At 36.0% G+C, this 15,669-nt stretch overlaps 1 protein-coding gene across 1 annotated transcript in view; it reads left to right on the top strand.

Moving 5' to 3' along the window:
* Positions 1-3,397, top strand: part of IL1RAPL2 (interleukin 1 receptor accessory protein like 2) — a 1,262,761-nt gene extending 1,259,364 nt beyond the window's left edge. Inside the window, exon 11 of the mRNA XM_077887847.1 lies at positions 405-3,397. Within this exon, the coding sequence (XP_077743973.1) occupies positions 405-1,102 (698 nt within the window). The 3' untranslated portion in view covers positions 1,103-3,397. The remainder of the gene's footprint in view (positions 1-404) is intronic.
* Positions 3,398-15,669: the final 12,272 nt, after the last annotated feature.

The following is a 15,669-nucleotide window of genomic DNA, read 5'->3' as shown; positions in this document are numbered from 1 at the left end:
AAACCCATAAATACAGTGACCCTTCATTTATTAAACAGCTCCATTTCTCTTTTCATCAATCCGATCATTACTTGTTCCCTTAGAGTACTAACCTGAAAGCCTGCCTTGAGTTAAATGATTAAATAAAAAATAGCTGAAATACACGTAAACCCTGAAAAAGTTAGAGTTTTGTATTAGTCAACAGAACACTGTAAGTAATGATGAGTGGAAAGAAAAAGTATAAGTGGAGGGATTTTTTTCATTGTTCTTTTTAAGGAGATGGACTTTATGAATATGCAACACAAGAAAAAATGTGATGTAGCTTAGTGAAAGATTGGCTTTTTGCTATATTAAAGTACAAACCTAACTCTTTAAAGACTGGAAATGTCTTTGTTTTACTCTTTCTCTCTTTCTGTGATTTGTAGCATATGTTGAAGATCTCACAAGATGTGTTGAGCAAAGCAGAAGACTTATTATCGTGCTAACTCCAGACTATACTCTCAGACGAGGATGGAGTATTTTCGAATTGGAAAGCAAACTCCATAACATGCTAGTCAGTGGAGAAATCAAAGTGATTTTGATTGAGTGTACAGAATTAAAAGGAAAGATGAATTGCCTGGAAGTGGAATCACTAAAGCGCAGCATCAAACTTCTGTCCTTGATCAAGTGGAAGGGACCCAAGAGCAGCAAATTAAATTCTAAGTTTTGGAAGCAATTAGTATATGAAATGCCCATCAAGAAAAAAGAAATGCTTTCTCGGTGCCATGTTCTGGACTCTGCAGAACAAGGACTCTTTGGAGAACTCCAGCCTATACCCTCTATTGCCATGACCAGTACCCCTGCCTCTCTGGTGTCATCTCAAGCTGATCTCCCTGATTTCCACCATTCAGATTCAATGCAAATGAGACACTGTTGCAGAGGTTATAAACACAAGATGCCAACCACCACCTTGCCGGTACCTTCCTTAGGCAACCACCACACTTACTGCAACCTGCCTCTGACACTACTCAATGGACAGCTACCCCTTAATAATACCCTGAAAGATACCCAGGCATCTCATAGGAACAGTTCCCTGCTACCTTTATCATCCAAAGAGCTTAGCTTCACCAGTGACATTTGGTAGTGAAAACTCTGAAGTCCTCTGAACAGCTATGGAGCATACAGAGTTTCTGCTTTGCCAAGCATAAAGTACACATAATAACACTGAGGTGCTGAAAAATTGTTCGAAGTAGAAGGCACAGAATCCATTTTGTACTTAAAATTTTTGTTTAAATTTCTAGAATAGTGGGGAGGGAGGGAAAGAAGAACCTGCTTTTGTAGTATAGTACCTTGTTTCAATGTATAGTTTTGATTTCTTCCTGAAAATAAAAATTTAAAAACCCTCTTGTTTTAGAGTAGATTTTTATGATACCGTTTGGACTGCAAACTTAGTAGATGAGGTATCTTCCCCATATTTATAAACATTTTAATATTTACATAGTATTTGGAATAAAGAAAACTTGAAGACTTTAATTGAGTTTGAAAATTCTGAACGATGTTTAAGGGGAAGAGAGAACTTCTATAGAATAACTGAAAAATCAGGAATTATCAAGAAAGAAGTGTTGAAGCACCCCAATTAGAAGATTGTAGAAGAAGATCAGTTTAAAAAAATGTGACTAAACTGTTTGGAACTTTTTCAACATAATGGACAACTTCTCTAGACTAAATCAACAGCTCATAATGACAGCTTATAGTTGTATAGGGAAGCACATCTTCTCTAGATAAACTGGTAGGTAGGCAAACAATATGCATTTCTTAAGCAAATAAATAGTCTGCTAGTTCTTTGAAGATAATTTTAAAGAACTCTTAGGGCTTTCTAGCCTACTTCAAAAGTTTTACAAATTTGAAAAGACGTTTTAAGATACACATTTTATTGTTTGCTAATAATTCACATTTTGGATGTTTTTCCAAATGATCTCTTGTCCTGCTTTATACAAAGATGTGAGCATCTTCCTACTTTTTTTTTACAGCATCACTGGAGTTTGAATTTAAATAAATATTGACTGCAGGTGTCAGCAATAGAAAAGACAGAAAACAACAATACCTACAGATGAAATGCAAAATGAGGGATCCCTGGGTGGCGCACAGGTTTAGCGCCTGCCTCTGGCCCTGGAGACCCGGGATCAAATCCCACTTCAGGCTCCCAGTGCATGGAGCCTGCTTCTCCCTCTGCCGATGTCTCTGCCTCTCTCTCTCTCTCTCTCTCTGTGTGTGTGTGTGACTATCATAAATAAATAAAAAAATTTAAAAAAATGAAATGCAAAATGATTCAAGTTTACTAGTGGTAGAGCACCAATTGCAGTGATTCTCATCTGAAATGTAGTTGTGAAACAGACTATTCTGTAGACATATAATATCTGCTTGGCCATGTGCGCAAAGTTCCTGCAGAAGTATCTCTATCCCTGGTGTTTCTAAGAGTCTATTTTATAGACTAAACTTCGCCACCCTCACATTATGACTGTGGCTGTACCACACCAGAAAAATCCCTTTGAATAATCTAAAATATTATTAATTTGCTGTAAGGATCGTGCCCTTATTCTAGTGTTTATTGTGGATTATTACTTTGTGTTCTTTCCACTCAATTTTGGTGTGTTCTCCACGAAGACGCCTGTGAGGACCAATTTTTAATCAAGGTTGATTCTGGCAACCTTGCAAATGGTTCATAAATCATGTTTTTGGACAAATACAAATAAGGACTGATGTACACCGTGTGTAAAAATGAAGAATTTGCCCAGCCCTTATAAATGTGAAACTCAAATGTATACAAAATATTAGATAATGTTTTCATTACTTCTTTCAACCTCTTTACATTATTGATTCCCTGTGATCCATGGGTTTTGTTTAAAGAACTTGTTTCTCCATCACTTTTCTATATCCAGCTGCTCAGAAAATGCATTGTGCACCAACCATATGTAAAAGCTTAGCTGTGATACATGTTCATATCATAGTGGGACAATTAGTTGCTGCTCCTCTGAAAAGTCCTGTTCAACATGTATAGGTGTTTCATAGATGTATTGTTTCCACGGAGAAAGGTGATTTTGCATCTGTAAAAAAATATACAGGTATTTCAAAATGGAGATTTATCAATTCCAAACTGTTTTCCAAGTGTTATAAAGTTGTATTTACTCTTCATTGTTCTTTAATGATATGTGTAATTACTAAGTTAATAACCTGCATGAAATGAGTAGTATACCTGTTTAAATGACCAATTGTACTTTTTATTATTTTGTTTTTCACAGAAGCTTAGATTAATTCAAATAGAATGTTCAGTGGTATTTTTAAACTAATAGTTCTGTATTGAGCATGCCAGTTCTGAAAATATAACATGGGTCTCTCTGCTTCCTTTATTTACAATGATTAAACGTGGGTAGCAATTTGAGTTGGCTGGCCACAATGTGTCCTTTCACTACCAGTAAGTACTCAAAAACAGAGCATTCACACTTGTGCTGGGGAACTTGACAAGAAACCTTTTCTACCATTTTCAGGAACCAATGTGTACACTATCTATAAAAATTTATTTCTAGATGGCAATTCAAAATTTGATTTTCATCTGAGATTTTTTAAAGATATAGCCCATAGGGTATAATAAGCATTTAGTCTAGAACATAATATATTCTTCCACTACTTTTCACAGTAAGAAAAACTTTCTTCTCAATTTTTCACTAAAATGAATTTGAAAATTTAGAAATATACTAGTGCAATTAGTTCCTATATGTTCATAGCAAATTTATTTAGCTCATCCATCAACAGTATACATGCTTTTAAAAATTGAGGCTATTTTAAGATAAGAAAAATTCTGAAAATGTCACAAATTTTGAGACAAATGAGAAATGCACAAAAGCAATAGATACATAGGAAGTGAAAGCTGCATTAAGAATAAACAGTGCTCAGGAGAAAGTCAACATGTACATAGTTTTAATTTGACAAAATATAAAATCTGTCAGGTTTGGTAATCTGTGAGCTCCAATCTAACTATGGAGATTCTGAAAAGTAGCTGAACGGTTCCTAAAAAGAAGGAAGAAGGTATGTCTCCTCACCCCCTCAAAGCCTTGATGAAATTAGATCCAAATCCATTTGGCTTTCAATCACTCTCATTAAAAAAAAATGGGTACAAAGAAACCTGTGGGCTTATGGTAAGGCTTGACCCTAACGTAGTATCATGTGAAAGGTTGATACTTTGAGTATTGGTAGCTAATATTGCAGGGCTTAAAAGTAGGAAACAAATTGCAGTGAGAGGAGTAACAGTTTAGTTATGAAAGAGAAGTTTATAGAGGAGTTTCAAGAGGGCATGGAAATTATTAATATCCTATGGATTACTTTTGTAGCAAGTTGAAAAATAGCAGGTGTGAGAAAGAAGCAAATTCTGGCAAAAAAAAAAGGAGACTCTATGACCCACTTAGTAATTGAAGGGCTTACAAGAGTATAGAACCACTGATTTCAAGCATTTATTGCACTTTGACATTTTATTTTTAAATAAATTATTTGGTTTTCACCAAGTGTTTTCTAGAAAATTAAATGATCATGGGAAATACCCTGAAAATTGTACATATAAATCTTTATGCTCCTTGAATTAATTTCCCAAGGTGAGGTAGTGAACTGATAAAACCAGAGTGAAGTTAAGGCAGAACATAATTCCATAGTGACCAGTTAAGATTGAACACTTGCAATTGTTGTTGCTCTTTTCTGGGAGAGAATTTCATGTTGAAAATTGTCTGGCTCAAATTTCTCTATTACTCATGCATTTTTGTTCTAAGATCTCTGATAGGAGGTTACAGTGTTGAATATTAAGGCTCTCTGATGAATGTATGGGGCTAATGAACAATAGTCATTATCTTCAAACCTCTTCATATAAAATTTACCTTTTTTAGAACTGAAACCAGTCATAAGCAATTTAAGATTATTCAGGATTCTATTTAATTACTGTGAGATCAGAACTTATAAAATCACCTGCACGCATCTAAACTTGTCTTCTCAAATATTCACTGCTGTTTGATCAATCATATTTTCTCCAGATAGTACTAAAGTCAATCATGAATATTAATTGAGTGCCCACTGTATACTGTCCATTACATAAAGTATAATAGATACATTTTTAAAAACTTGAAGTCCCTGTTTTCAAATAGTGTACACATATATGCACAAAGAAAGGGGTATTTGCAAAACACATTCCAGTGTAGGGAAATTAATATTTTACATGCAGAATAGATACATGCAGACTGGATGATCCAGTCCCAAACTGAGCAAGAAATGAGTTTGGAATAGAAAGAACAGTGGTGAAGAAAGGCAATTTCCTAAGTGCAGAGAATAACACATGTGAAGATTCAGGAGAAAATAAGCAAGTCCTGTTTAGCTGATAACAATTCTATTTGGCTAGCAAGAACAGAAATCTGTGTGAAAGCATAATCAGAAATAAGCATAGGAGAGGTGCTGGAACATTCATGTTGTAGCAGATGCAGGAAAAATTAAATAGGGGAAGAGAAACGTGGCAGGAAGACCAGTTGGGATGCTACTGTCATAGTCCACATATGAGGTGATAAAATATGGAGAGTGGTGAACTGGATACTCTCAGAGAAGGCAAATCTGAGAAGAAAGAGGAATAGGCAGGATGTGGTGAAGTGAAAAGTTGAAAAATTTAAAAAGTCAATAAAGACTTCAAGGATCATGAAAGTTAGTTGCACCAAAGGTATTTAACTTACTTTCTTTTTAAGATTTTATTTATTTATTCATGAGAGACACATAGAGAGGCAGAGACACAGGCAGAAGGAGAAGCAGGCTCCATGCAGGGAGCCCAACCAGGGACTCGATCCCTGGTCTCCAGGATTACAACCCAGGCAGAAGGTGGCGCTAAGCCGCTAAGCCACCGGGGCTGCCCATAACTTATGTTCTTAATTGAGTATCCTGACACCGTAAAGACAAGAATAAAGACAACACAATGATAAGTGTATTTGCTACTGGAACAACTGCTGAAGTGTTTGCAGGAGAATAATGATCAGAAAAGACAAAGTACTGCTGCAAAGCTGATTTAGAAATGAATAATTACATTCACTCCACTACATATAATCTCAAATTCTCAAAGAAGGAATTGATGGAGTTTAGTTCTTTGAGTCTGATCTATCTACTGATGCTATTTAAGTTCTTCACTCCACTTTGTAGTAAAGAATTATGATCTGAAAATAAAGGCATTGAAATGGTTCAATCAGAGAGAATTCCAAAAGGCAGGGATTGAGGGTGTTTGTCACTAGAGAAACTGGACAAGGTTTACAAAGAACACAGAGGGATATGTTGCAATGTGTTGTTGGAGTGGTGGGAGGAAGCACATGGAGTGGCCCAGGGAAGAACAATAAAGAATGAACAACCATGTAAAGCTTGAGCCCAAAGAGCCAAATTTTTACCAAAATTTAATGTGGAATGGTTACCATCTTTAAAATTATGAGGAAAATTTTTACAATAGGACATTGTATCAGGGAGAGTTGATAGCTGTTGTTAAAGGACAACAATCTAATGCCTACAGCCTAACACAATAAAATTCACTGCCTGCTCATATCACAATCTAATGAGGATTGGAGGGACTCATGGAAGAGGCTGTGCTCCACAATCATTCAGAGATAGGCTCTTTTTGTTTCTTTGATCTCATCTAGGTCCAAAGAGTTCTCTCAATTCAGCCAGTAGATTGGTAAAAGAAGAGGGCTTGGAGGTCGGCACAAAATAGCCCATAAAATCCACTCACGTTAAAGTGTGAGGGAATATAGTCTAGATGCTCAGAAGGAAAATGAAATGGAATTTAATGAACAAATGAACAGTTTTAATTAGTAAGATGTTGAGTAATTCTTTTCCACAATGCAAGAAGATGAAATAAAAGAATAGGAAAGTCTTAGGAAGGAGAACTTTTACCATCAGAAGCAGAAAATACCAGAATACATAGAGTTTCTGAAGACCAGTGGCCACGTATAATTCCTTGCCATAGTTCAATTATCCAAGACAGTGCTGGTCACAGAGTAGGTGCTCACATCACATGTATTGGTTAACAGGACAAATGAATTTGGGAGCATCTGTGAGGCTTTAATTCCCAGATTCCTTAAAAAATATGAGAGATATTTTGTCATTTGTTTCTTTCAGCAAGCAGTTTTGTTTATTATTTTCATTTTTAAAAGAAAGATGAATTAGATTATCTCTTTATGTCCTGTCTAGGTCTAGGATTTTAGGATCCTAAGTCAATTTGTGGTTGGAGATCAAAGTTTCTTAAGCATTTTGCCAGTCAAACAAATCATTCTTCCTTAGAGCATCCAGACAATTTTAGTTCTATGAAACCACCCAATGGAGTTCATTGCTCCTAACCACATAGATTTTTTTTTGTAAATATGTACTTTACATACTGACTTACTGCCAACAAAAAAACACTGCCTCTCTTTTTTGCAAAGGGTACTGTTATGCCTATAATTATCATATTGGGTAGAATAATAGGGATTAGATTAATATCCTTTACTGAGCACAGGATGTGCCATAGTAGCAGTTCCACCAATGAATTCAGGATGCAGAAATACCCAAATTTCTTTCCTCTCTGACATATTTTCTATACAGCTAATACATTGTGAGTATTCCCAGCCTTCTTGACAAAGGAGATATGCAAAATAAACAGAAGAAAAATTAGAATGACATTCATTTTCATTCATTTTCATCTTGGGCAAATTACTTAACCTTCTATGCCTCTATTTTCTCACCTGTGAAATGGGTATAACCACTATATATGTTGTTATATATATCTATATATAACTATATATGTGGGTATATATATAGTATGTATATATATGCATATATGTAGTAGTTGTGAACAATATAATGTATGTAAAGTGTTTAGAAGAATGTCTGACACAAAATAAGCACTACGTAAGAGTTACTGTTATAAATATTTTTTGTAAAAATGACACTGATGACCCACTATCTGTGGGAAATGCATTTTTTATTTTACTTTCCAAGTGGTAGAAATTGACTGTTCAGTTTCTTGCGTGACTGCCTGTAGGACCAAGGACACTCATTTTCCAGACAGCTGGCTGAAGCTAGAGGTGCATTCTGTGGCCATGGAACAGATCAGAGCTAACTGGCCCATACAAGGAACAAACCTACAGTAACTTTGACCTCATTACGAATGTGTTCAGAACTAGACAAAAAACAGGACTCTCAGAACATGGATTACTCAGATTTGCTGTCCATGTTAATCAAAGTCCCCAGATGATTGCTTGATATTCTCATTCACTTTAGCTAGGTTTACATAAGACCAAAGCATCTGGATCAGAAGTGAAAAAATGCAGATGTTTAAGCCACATGATAGGAAACATCCAGATGTCTCAAATTTGGATTTGTCATTTTGTTCTTTGTTTTAAAATAAGGAGAAGCCAAAAGAAAAAAAATCCAACATGGTTTGTCTTTTTCCTTAACCTGAGTAAAATCAAGCTGTTTTTATGTTATAGAAATTTAAAATGCCCAAAAGTTGATTAGACAATTTATTGATAATATCACTAGATTGTGTTTTACGAGCAGATTTTTAGGGACGCCTGGGTGGCTCAGTGGGTGAGCCTTCGACCTCAGGCGTGATCCTGGGGTCCCAGGACAGAGTCTCACATCGGGGTCACTGCAGGGAGCCTGCTTCTCACTATGCCTATGTCTCTGCCTCTGCATGTGTGTCTCTCATGAATAAATAAATAAATCTTTTTTTAAAAGAGCAGATTTTAAAAATTTACATTAAGAAGACATCCATCAATAGCACTTGTGAGAAGCGATTGCTTTCAGAGTAAGACAGTATTTTGGAAGATTTGATCATAATGAATTATCTGGGGAAATATGGCTAGGAGAATTTGCTGAAGAAACTTCTCAGACATATTATTTCCTAAGATCTGAGCTCAACTGAATGAGTAAGGAGTTAAATCCAAAAGGATACATATAAAATCTTTTCTTCTGTTTATGAAATCATATTTGGTCTCTGGAAAGCAACGGAGAGAGTTGACTATCAGCATAAATAAAATAGCCATTCATGGAGTACGATTGGAAGGAAAACAAAATTAGTGAAGAATTCTCTGAAATGCCTCTAATTAATCTTCTAAAATAATTTTAAATAAGTGAAATCATGATCTTTCCAGGGTGTTACCACAGTCTGGGCCTTATGATTCCACCAAATTTCTCTATCAGGAAGCAAAGCACATTTACTAAACACTAATTCAGGTATTCTAATATTAGAACTGGATGGGGCCTTCAAGGTGATCTATTTCAATCCCTTTATTTTACTTATTGGAAAACTGAGGCCCAGAATGTAAGTGACTTGCTCAAGTGATATGAAGTACAAAAGCATACAATTATGAGGCAATTGATGGATAGATGAGGTACAAGTAAGCAGAGGCAGGAGGGACAATTCTGGCATTTGTGAAGGCACTGGGCACAGAGAATATGCTGGGAATATGCTGAAGATAAGAGAGAGAGAGAGTTGGGTGAACCCCAAGCCAAGAATCCAACATCAGTAAGCTTGACTTATGAATAATTTTGCTAATATACACATTATTTAACACAAATGACAGCCTTTTGTGATTATTCCATCTTCCACTGTGGTTAAAAATCACTGAATATAGTGTTGTTTGTGACTTGGATCAATTCATTTGACAGATAAAGATATAAAGTTTTAAGTTTTACCCCCAAAGACTCAAATAAGGCATCAAAGAACTAAGCTCAGATTTGGGGACTTGTTTTTTTTTTTTAATTTTTTATTGGTGTTCAATTTACTAACATACAGAATAACCCCCAGTGCCCATCACCCATTCACTCCCACCCCCCGCCCTCCTCCCCTTCTACCACCCCTAGTTCGTTTCCCAGAGTTAGCAGTCTTTACGTTCTGTCTCCCTTTCTGATATTTCCCACACATTTCTCCTCCCTTCCCTTATATTCCCTTTCACTATTATTTATATTCCCCACATGAATGAGAACATATAATGTTTGTCCTTCTCCGACTGACTTACTTCACTCAGCATGATACCCTCCAGTTCCATCCACGTTGAAGCAAATCGTAGGTATTTGTCATTTCTAATAGCTGAGTAATATTCCATTGTATACGTAAACCACATCTTCTTTATCCATTCATCTTTCGTTGGACACCGAGGCTCCTTCCACAGTTTGGCTATCGTGGCCATTGCTGCTATAAACATCGGGGTGCAGGTGTCCTGGCGTTTCACTGCATCTGTATCTTTGGGGTAAATCCCCAATAGTGCAATTGCTGGGTCGTAGGGCAGGTCTATTTTTAACTCTTTGAGGAACCTCCACACAGTTTTCCAGAGTGGCTGCACCAGTTCACATTCCCACCAACAGTGTAAGAGGGTTCCCTTTTCTTGGTTTTGATTATCAGGTAGTGCTCAATTGCTTAAGCTCATGGCAAGCAAAACTACCTTCAGATCAAAGTGGGTCTTTCCAGGTCTCTAGTACTGTCTTTGGCAATGTGTATGGAGAAAAGAAAAATCAACTGTTCTCAAATGCTTTGAAAGGGAAGGATAAAAATATTAGGAAAATATTCAGCACACCTGGGTTTCCCCAAGTAGAAAAATCTAAGAGTAATTTTCTCAGAGTTCCCTGGACTTTTCAAGAGTATGCCTATATAATGAAGAAAAGCCTAAATCAAGACATAATGTTCAAGTCTTAAGATCAAAATCCATTTAATTGTCCACTGATTACAATTAACACATGATGACCAGGTAGATTTCAACTACCTGGAAATTAAAATGTGTGCATTAAAGAGAAATATAGAATATCAGTATAGAATTCAGAGTTCAACTGTTGCACCATACCCAACTATTTATTATTTCAATTTAAAAACAGTAATGCTGCCAGTGGAAACAGAAAACAAGTTGTCAGCATTTTTCCTTAAGCATGATGGAACCACAAAGCCATAGAGAAGGCAGTAAAATTTGTTTAAAAAGCTCAATTTTTCAAGACAAGCCAGATGATTATGGGAGATATACTATAAACTACTCATCTAATTTATTTTGCATTGATGCCAATTCACATGAAATTAGCTCTATTGGGATGAAAATTTGTGTTTTTTTTTTCTGTTTTCCTTGCCTTTCTTTTTCTTGCCCTTTTCTTTTCCCTTCCTTTCCCTTCCTTTCCTCCCCTCCCTTTCCCTTTCCTTTCCTTAAATGTGAGCAAACCCAGTTCTGAGTCACAATGTAGAGGATGAGGTCATTGATCTCTCTTTTTGCTTTTCAATTTCATTTACATCCCAGAATGAATAAAAATCGCAAAGCCAAGGCTAAACTTTTTCTCTCTATTCATAGCATTTTAAACTCTATTTCTCTACTGTTGATTTCCTCTAATCTCTAAAAACATGGAATGCTCTAATTGGATGGGTCTTGAGAGATCATCTAATTTTCTTAATTTAAAGATGGGGAAACTGAGACTCAGAAAGGTTGAGTGACTTACCAAAAACCAGAGAACTTATTGGTGACACGGCCAAAACTAGAGTCCAAGATTCCTGATTGATCTCTCTTTCCAGTATCCCAATCATCCTCTCAGCAATTCATGGACTGGATTCTTAAGGTATTTATCTATCCTTTGCAGGTGGAGGGCAGCCAATGTCTTTCCAATTCATACAACTTTAAATATTTTCAAACACCTGTGAAATCCTAAAATGTTTAATCAAATACACTACATATGCAAAATAACCAGAATCAATTGTGAAACTTCCACCACCACCACTACCACCACCACCACCACTTGTAAGACAGAAGATATATTAGTCTGAACTATGGAAGCCTAACTTACTATTAAATTTGGTCTTCATAGCCCAAGCAATTTGAGGACATTTTCTAGATACTGTAAGATATTATCTGGATTTTACTATTCCATTTGAAATGAGTGTTTGGATATGAGAAGCATAATAAGCATCAACTCTGGAGCCAGACCATCTGGATTCAAATTCTGTATTTGAGTTTACTGGCTATTTCACTTGGGAGAAGTTATTTAAATTCTCAGCACCCCAGTTTCCTCAGTGGTAAAATAGAGATGAGGTGGTAATGATAGTGTCCACTTTATAGGATTGTTGAGAAATTTAAATAAGCTTGTAAAGTTCTTGGAAGAGAACCTTGCATATAGTAAGTACCATAAAAGTTTTAGCTGTTACTTGTATTTTCTTCCCTGGTGTATAGGGAAAAACGTTGGCTCAGCAAATTAATGCCCAACTTTGAGCATTACTGAGACTATTTTAAAGGATTTTAATGATGAAATGTATGTAAGGAAGGGTGCTGTTAATGACTAGTTATATCTATTCATTGAAGCTAGATGAGCACATCCTTTCCTTGAAAATATCATCATGGTCTTTATTCCAATACTATTTTTTTCAAATATCATTATTTTTTAAATTAAAAAGTAATTCAGTCTTCTTGCTCATTCAGTAAATAGATCCTCCCACCATTCTTGAGTTAGTGAATTGTGATGTATCTCAACACTCCTTCGCCTCCCAAATAATAACCCTAGACATTTTTTAGAAAGAAGTTTTTTTTTAACCTGTCAAGTCACTTGGATTTTCTACTCACGAAGATCTTAACACGTTTTAAAGGACAAAACAATAAATAGGAAGTTCACCAGGTCAACAAGCCATTGTGTAGTTGTGGCTTTTAGGCAGTCACAAGTTGAAATGAGTCAATAATATGATGTAGCTACTTAGAAAGCAAATACAGTCTTAGAATAGAGCACTATACAAATAGAATGCCCAGTTCAAGGGAGGGACTCAGCACTAGTCAGACCACATCTGGTAGGCTGCCTTCATTTCTGGGCACCCACATTCTAATAGGAACTTTACCAGTCTAGAAAGATTTCAGAAGAAGATAGTCCAGATGGTAAAGTTTCTGAAATCATGCTATGGAGGGAAGATTGAAAAAACTGGAAGTGTATTTCCTGAAAGAAATAAAATTTAGCCAAAATGTCATGTGGAGACAAAATTAGACATATTCAGTGTAGCCCCAAGGGGAGAACCAGGATAATGAGTAGAGCTCATGAGGAGGCAAATTTAGGCTCAGGATCAGAAAGATCTGTCTAAGGATGCAAAATACCCACAAACAAAATGGGCTGTCTTGCAAAACAGTAAACTGTCACTGCAAAGTGTCAAAGACTGGAAAAATGCAGAAAGGATTTTTACTTTAAGTCTGGGGTTAAAATAATTGTTATCTGAGAATATTTCCAACTTGAATCTATGATTATGCTCAGATATGCTCAGATAACTGAAATACATGTCTAGCTGATTTGTCTTTGAATCCACACTGAACACTACTATCTAATCTACTATTGCCAGACTAATCTATTCCATTTTTATTTGCTGTTCCCCCTTCTCCTCCCCTCTATTCCTTTCTTTTTTCATACCACACACACAAAGACACACAGACTGACAGACACACACACACACACAATTGTTGAGCCATGTATGAAGTTCACTGTGTGTCAGCACAATACATACACTATATTCATACAGATACAAACGCACACACTTTATATATGACTCCTCTTGAATGGGGTCCAAATCTCTTTTATGACATTTTGTACCTCCCTACGACCTGAACTCCTTCTTTCTGGTGATATTATTTTTTCCTCTTTGCCAAAATATATTCTCCACTATTGAAGACATCCTAGCTATTTCAGATTTCTATTTTATCCCATGACTTTGTATGTACTGTACTTCTTCCTGAAATTTTCCCAGTCATTCCCTCCACAAAGTTAAATGGTACTGATACTTCAAGGCTGAATTCTTTTATTTTTTTTCCCAAGGCCGACTTCTAACCTATCTTTTCCTGACTCTTTCCGTGGCTATTATAGCCTACACTTTGTCTCTTGTTTCCTCTGAATTTGTAAATATATCAACATCATAGCTTCAATCTCTAATTTTATGTAGTCCACGGTTTTCCAAATGAGGAAATGATAATGCCTCCAAATAAAGTGACTTGTCTGAGCTAACCCAGCAAATTAGTAACAGACCCAGAAAGATAACAAACTTTACTCTTCTTGGGCTGGGTGTTTTAGTATGCAATATTTTTGTATCTAATCATTTCATCTTTTTAAATTATTCTGAATTCGTGGAAGATAAATACTACTCCGTATTAAAAATTTCTTTGTATTTTCAGAGGATTTACCACTTAGTTAGGCATATAGGTATCATCCAATAAATTCTTGCTGAAGTGAACAAAACAAGTACAAATATCACACCCTTATAGAGCTTAAATTTTCACAGATATCCAATAAACTAGAAAAGAAGGCCTGGTTGAAAGAATAGTTTATCTGACTTGCCCTTCTACAAAACTTCCTTGCACACCACCAAACTGACTTGAACTGAACAACGCTGACCTTAACATGTAGAACAATTTTGGAAACTGGATTCCTGTGTGTGGTGTGTGTTTAATGTACTTATTAGAAGGATCATCAGTCGTAAAACTAAGTCCTAGAAGCTTATATTCTTGTCCAGTCTAACCAAATCCAAACCAAGTTGACCAAAACTAAGAACAGGATGACTGAGTTTAGGTGTTCAAAGCCACATTTGCCTAATGACTCTCTTTTTTGGATTTATACTTTTAAATGAAAATTTAAAACCCCATCTCTAGGAGTTAGAGATATTATTTTAAGTCATTGAAGGTCAGAAATTATTAGTTAACATGAAAATTAAAATCAATCAGTAGATATTAGTATCTAGTATATACTGAGCATTGTGCGTATAAAGTATAAATCATGGCCCCCACTTTGTGATGTTAAATAAAAAATAAAATGTACCTAGTGTGAAATACAAGCACTTCATCTGTAAAAACTCCCCCTCCCCATCCAGTCGCCAAACAAAACTTATGCATAGGAAATAGTATTGGGGAAGGGAATAACTTAAGAGCAGAAATGAGAGCCCCAAGCTGACAAAACCTGAAAATATCCCAATTATGATGTTGTACCTCAATGGATGAAACCCTAATTCTGAGAGAGTAACCTAAGAAATTGAAGGAGCCCTTTTTCTCCCCACTCTTCACTTCCCCCACAGACCAATGCAGACTATGGAATGTAAGTCCACAAACCGCCACATCTCCACTCTTTACCTTGTGAGAAGGCCAAAAATGTTTAGCTATGTCAGTGGGTCCAATGGCCAAACCTCATATTTTTATGCATAAATAATTGGGAGTATGTGTAACGCTCTGTCCTCAGGGTTTTCAAGGACTGGAAGAGTGTAAATCATCTTAGAGTGCTGAATAAATGCAGATTGATAAAGAAATGTACACAGGTTTACACATATAAATTCTCTGATATTAATATTCTGGAACATTTTCTCCAGCAACCTACAAATAACAACTGGACCTCAAATATTTGAAAAAGATTTATAAGTCCAGCAACAGTTCCTTTGCTGTTTCTCCTTTAGGAGTTACAACTGGTGGTTTTTATGTGACTTCTAACAGCTCAGCTAGTAGTCTGCAAGTTCCAGCAGCTTAAATAAGGAGACTCAATTTCAAGGTGTGAGAGTGTAATCACAAAATCAGTTTTATAATCCAGAATATTTTAGTCTCAATTCATGAGAACTCCCCAAAGAAAGATAGCTCCCCTTGAGGAAAAAAACAACAACTTCCTTTTGGGCTAGAGACCCTTATTTTGTTCTCTGAAGAAGTC

Source organism: Canis aureus, chromosome X (assembly GCF_053574225.1).
Source record: "Canis aureus isolate CA01 chromosome X, VMU_Caureus_v.1.0, whole genome shotgun sequence".
In the NCBI taxonomy this organism is placed as follows: domain Eukaryota; kingdom Metazoa; phylum Chordata; class Mammalia; order Carnivora; family Canidae; genus Canis; species Canis aureus.
This window is presented reverse-complemented; position numbering and strand designations above follow the sequence as displayed.